Source organism: Impatiens glandulifera, chromosome 1 (genome assembly GCF_907164915.1).
Source record: "Impatiens glandulifera chromosome 1, dImpGla2.1, whole genome shotgun sequence".
Lineage (NCBI taxonomy): Eukaryota > Viridiplantae > Streptophyta > Magnoliopsida > Ericales > Balsaminaceae > Impatiens > Impatiens glandulifera.
In genome coordinates this window covers 129,490,101-129,495,818 of record NC_061862.1, presented here as the reverse complement: position 1 = coordinate 129,495,818, position 5,718 = coordinate 129,490,101, and the positions used below count along the sequence as shown (strand labels likewise).

The window sequence follows — 5,718 nt, the reverse complement described above, 5'->3', positions numbered from 1 at the left end:
ATCGTCGACAATTGTTAGTATAAAATTAGTATTTAAGATAAAAGTTTTCCAATAACGTCTCCATATATCAACGTGGAATAGATCGAATAAAAAACTCAATTTATTGAGTTAGATAGGAAAGAAAGTCAATGTTGTTTAACTTTCAGACAAATATCATATTCAAAAACTTCATTCAATGCAGATTTTGACATTGAAATAGAAGGATAGATATATTTGATAGTATCGACTAATGCATGACCAAATCGTTTATGCCATACATTTAGAGGAATGAGAGAAATACTATAATCTGAACTAAAAACCAGACTTATGACTAACTTGTATGTAAAACTTGTTAAAAATAACTAATTGGAATTTTCTTATATATTTATCTTAGGTACAAGCCTCTATTTGGTAAAGGAAGCTACAGAAAAAAAAACTATACAAATATTCCTGTTGAGACACTTTCAGCTATTCTTATGCCACATCCTACTGTAAATATGATGAGGTTGAGATAGTTGTTCATATCATTGAAGTTGATCATTCACCATCGATATAGAAAAAACTCGCAACAACTATGTGCTTTGGTTAACTTTATAGAAAAATGACACATATCAAAAAAATAGACAGCCAAAAAAGTGAGAAACAACATGTTTGTAGGTAACGCCTTCAAATCTAGTATACTATAGTACTGAATCTATAGTATACTAAATCTAGTCATAAACAAATGTATAATTTTTTTCTGAGATAGACAGATAAAGCAAATTTGATGATAACACAATTAATATCCCCAAAATTCCAAAGAGGCCTAACACACCACAAGCCCACTTCCTCGTGAACTAATCCAGCACGTGTTTATAAAAATTGAATCTCATATCTACAACATCACATGTCTCAATATGAATCTCTTGATGAAAACATCATCATCAGTATATCCCATTTCCTACAGAATTGTGGTGTTTTAAAGATGTGTTTGTCATTAGGACATGCCTATGTGAAATAGTAAAAAACCAAAACTTATAGTATGAGGTTGGAAGTGAATCTTAACATAACACACTAAAACATAGATTAGGCAAACACAATAATTTCTACATAAAAAGAGGAAACACAAGAGTGAGCATTGTTTACACTCAAGTAAGCATACATAATATTGACTAGTACTGTTTAATTCAGAATATTAAAATGTAACAACTTCCAATAATGTTGATTCTCCAAAGTGTTCTTATTTTGAAACAAATAAGATAGAAGACACAATTTGTAAATTAACATTTGTATCAACTACTCCAGTTCGAGAGTGGAGTCTAACTTACTGGTAGAGCGCACAATCTAAGCGTGGAAACTTATCATCACTCATGCAGTTCCTGTGCTCGCCTCTCCATTTGGCGCTGATGCTTCCTTTCATTTTTTTTATGAATATTCTATCTCTTGTCATTATTAGCCCCTGGTATTGATTCTTTGCGAGCAGCTTGATGCGATTTCTTGTCTATCTTCAGACTCTTAGGACCAACTACCGTTATTAGAAATTGCATCATACTCGAGGCCAGCCAGTTCCGAGCGCATGTCGATGTCTTGAGCGACTGAGAGGGAAGCGCTTTCAGGAATTTGAATTCCTCAATATCATGTATTCAACTTAGGTCTTCAAGATCATTGGTTAGAGTAACTTATGTCCTCAAGATCATTATTTTAAGTAACTTATATACTTAAGCTCACGTGTTGGTTGGCTTTTGACTATTGGATCTTTGAAAAACGATTACGAAGAAAGAAAACCTTGGAAAACTAGGAAAGACAATAAGATTTGTTGAAGAGGAAAAAATATTTCTATTCTTAAGTCATATGTATTAATAACCTTACAAACAATCATTATAAAAGAGTAATTAGTCATATGTATGTAATTACTTATACATACAGGCCCAAGCCCATTAATAATTAAATAAACCCTAATTTTATAAAAGACAATAAAAAACTACCATTTTAATTTTTTGACAATCAATGTTTAAACTCAAAAAAGCTTCACAGTGTTCAACCTTATTTTCTCATTATCACATCAAGATCTGAACGTAATTTTACAAGAATTAGCAAACGTAAACTATCTTCATTTTCAAATACAAAGATGTTGAAATTGGATTCAATATGAAAGAATTAGTGCATTGAGAAATGTTGAATCCTGAGATCAAATTTGTGAAAGAATGGAATGAGAAATAGATTGCTTACTCCTTACAATTATAGGCCATAACTAGCAATAAAAGTCTTGTTTGTGTACTATTATAAATGAAATATATGTTATTAGGTATGCTACTTTTGATAATGTTTCTGACCGACCGAAAGATCCAAAAATAATTTACAGAACTATTTTCATCTCAATTCTTTCTCGCCCTTGTCACTCTTTTCTTCTCCGGTGACTTAACTGTCTTTGGCTTCACCGGTGCTTTCTTTGGAGCCGGCTTCAGAGTAGGGGAAGCTGCGGGAGATGTCCTTGTAGAGGTCTTGGCAGTGACAACCTTAGCTTTCTTGACGACTTCCTTTGGATTAGCCGCAACAGCTTTGGGCTTAGCCGCAGCAGCTTTGGGCTTAGCCGCAGCAGCTTTGGGCTTAGCCGCAGCAGCAGCTTTGGGCTTAGCTGCAGGTTTGGCCTTCGAAGCAGCTTTAGGTTTAGCTTCAGATTTAGCAACAGTGACCTTCGATTTAGGGGTTGGTTTAGCCGCAGGCTTAGTGGTGGCAGCCTTAGTCTTGACTGGCAACTTGTTTTTCTTCTCAACCGGCTTGACAGAACTCGGAGGGATGACAGTCTTGGACACCTTAGATCGAGCCGCCGCCGCCGGAATCTTGAACGAACTCTTCACCTTCACCAATTTTCCAGACGCAACGAGTTTCTTAAGTTGAACCAATAACAGCTTCTTAAAATTGGAAGGAAGTTGTTTCTGCTTGTCCTCGATGTGCTTCGCGATTGCGTACTGACTCGATCCATTCCTCTCCTTCAATGTCACAATCGCTTCCGTAACCATCTACAAATAAATCGATTCAAACAAAGATTAGTTAGATATATGAAACAGATTCCGACAAAACAACGTTAATTGACATTCACCTCGATATACCGAGGATGGGTCGGAGGATTCTTAATCTTCTTTGCCTTGACCGCCGAAGAAGTTTGGGTCGCCATTACAGAGAATAAACTTGAAGCTTTTCTAGGGACAAAAATTGATATCAATTTGAAGTAGATTATATATAATTATGAAATATAGATCATTTAAATAGTAAAGGGTGACACCCTATATATAGAAGTTGAAAGCTGATTGGTTGAATTTTCATGCACGCGGATCACTTTTTTTTTATGTATTTTGAATTCTAACCGTCAGATGAAACCCAATCTACGGTTATTAGCGTCAAGGAATGATGCTTTGATGTAGAACAATAGATTGGTTTGGATTTTAGGACTTTTTATTTGTGCTTTTAGGCTTAATTGATATGGCCAAAACTAGACTTATACTTAATGGATCTGAGTGATATTTAGCTGGGTGTGTTGGATATTTCATTACCTTTCCAATGCATATTCGCAATAGTCATCATAGTTTCTAGTTAGGGAGACATTTTAAGTTAAATATATTAGTGTCATGACATGGTTTTATTCTTATCATGTTGAGGTTTAGAAGAGTTTAAAGAAAATTTCAACACCAAATCTCAATCTTAGCATTCAATTGGATAGAAGATTTGTAGAGGAATCCATTACACTTTAAACCTTTAAATTCGGGAAGTTTGGGCTTAAAAAATAGGATTTGAAAGTCAATAAAGATGAAAATTTGGCCGTAAAAACGATAAATGGGAGAATAATGCAAAAATTCATGTTCTTTTAAACCAATCTATTTCTACCTTGTACCAACTCAACATAAACCATCGAAAACGTATTTATCATGTCAAACTAAACCACAAAAGAAATCAAATTAAAAGCTTAAAAAATGTAATAGATGTTCAAATCAACTAGGATTGACTTGGTATTGATCCCAAATTAATACATAACTCATTATGGGGCTTCTTCGGTTCGTCAATCTTGAGAAGAAGATCAAGAACGACTACCCAAACATTAATTTCATAAATTGAATTAGGGCATTTTATTCCACAATCAAGCAACTAGATCAAACGTTGTAAATAACGCTTAAATCATGCAATGATATAGAGATGGCAATGAGTACCCATATACCCGATACTCGTGGGTATCCGATGGTTGAGTTTATGTATTTATAATTTGGTACGGGGTTGGGGAAGAGGAGTGAAAAATGTTACACTAGTGAATAACAAGTTATTACTGAGAGTATAATCTCTCGATAATGACCCGATATTTGTCGGTATAACACTAATACCGAAAATTTAGGAAACTTTGGGCATTTGTTGGTATAGTGGCTTTCGGTAAATCTATTTTGGTGTTTCCGTAAATATTTCATAAATCTCTCGGTTTAGACACTAGAGAGAAAAACCGAATGCCATTGTTCCATGTAGTTGGCGTCCAAACACTTTCTCCGTCAAGTTAAAGTTAGAGATATCTGGTTCGTTGCTTCTTACTTCTTCCATCTCCGCCTGCATATTTAAAATTAATTTTCATTTATATAAGCTATATATAATTTATTAAAATTTCAATTAAAGTCATTTAACTTACAATCTTCTCTTGTGCTCGTACGTCCGAGATCGGGTTAGAGTTTTCTTTATAGCTTTTGGTGTACGGATCCTCTTAAAAATTTCAACAACAATGGGTGTTCGTCCTATTTTACCCGTCTGTTGAAATAAATAACTTATGAAATTAGTAACATTATTTATATTAAGTTATTTGAAATAATGTACATACCAAATCTTTCTCTACTTGTGAAAATGGCTTATTGCCCATATAATGCGGAAATTTCAATTTATTCACGTTCTCTATATTTATACCATTGTTTCTCTGCATTTAAAATAAAAATGAAGTTAGAACTAGTGTTATAAGTTTTTATTTCAATTTTGAAATCGTACCTTAAATTTATGTGTAAAGTAATGGTGTCTACACACGAATTCTCAATCGGCTGGATCGTAGTCTCGTGGGGGATTGCCTAGTCTCCATGATGAACTTAGATATACTCCCTGTTCAAATCAAAGCGCCACCTATCCCATATATGTTTGGTGTATTCCAATTCGATCGCTTGATATTGATCAATATGACCATCCGTAACCTAAATCTAACATATATAACCTAAATATAACATATATAATCAAAATTTTCTAAATCTAGCCTAAATATACACTAATTACTAACCTTGAAGCAATGCGTTGAAGAGGACGAAGAGGACGGTGGGAAAAGGAGAGGTCGAAGATGCAGCGGCGTCGGTTGTGGGCGGAGGTAGTCGTGGGTGTCGTCGATCGTGGGGCGGATTCAGTCTGTAGCGGGTTTAGGAGAAAAGAGGGTGTGAGCGCGGAAAGTGATTAGGAAAAAGGGTTTATATCTAAAATATGAAGGTTTTTCTCGAGAGATATACCAAAATCTCTTGTAATACTCTAATTTGTTACCGAGAGATATACATAAATCTCTTGGTATTTATAGTATATGAAACCAGAGATTTGTGTATATCTCTCGGTTTTGACCTTAAATGTTACCGAAGGATATACACAAGTCTCTCAGTTTTGACCCCAATTACCGAGAGATTATTTCATATATCTCGGTATGCCTAAATTTTTTCCCTTTAAAACATTTAACACATTCATCTAGTTTAAAATTATACACAATCT

The 5,718-nt window shown here is 34.4% G+C and overlaps 1 protein-coding gene across 1 annotated transcript; it reads right to left on the bottom strand.

The window, feature by feature from the left end:
- Positions 1-2,152: 2,152 nt before the first annotated feature.
- Positions 2,153-3,188, bottom strand: LOC124930223 (histone H1-like). Its single transcript, XM_047470583.1, has 2 exons — positions 3,059-3,188; positions 2,153-2,978 (listed from the first exon to the last, which is right to left on the bottom strand). Exons 1-2 carry the CDS (start codon positions 3,131-3,133, stop codon positions 2,334-2,336), a joined length of 720 nt encoding a protein of 239 aa, XP_047326539.1. The 5' UTR covers positions 3,134-3,188; the 3' UTR covers positions 2,153-2,333.
- Between the last annotated feature and the right edge of the window lie 2,530 nt (positions 3,189-5,718).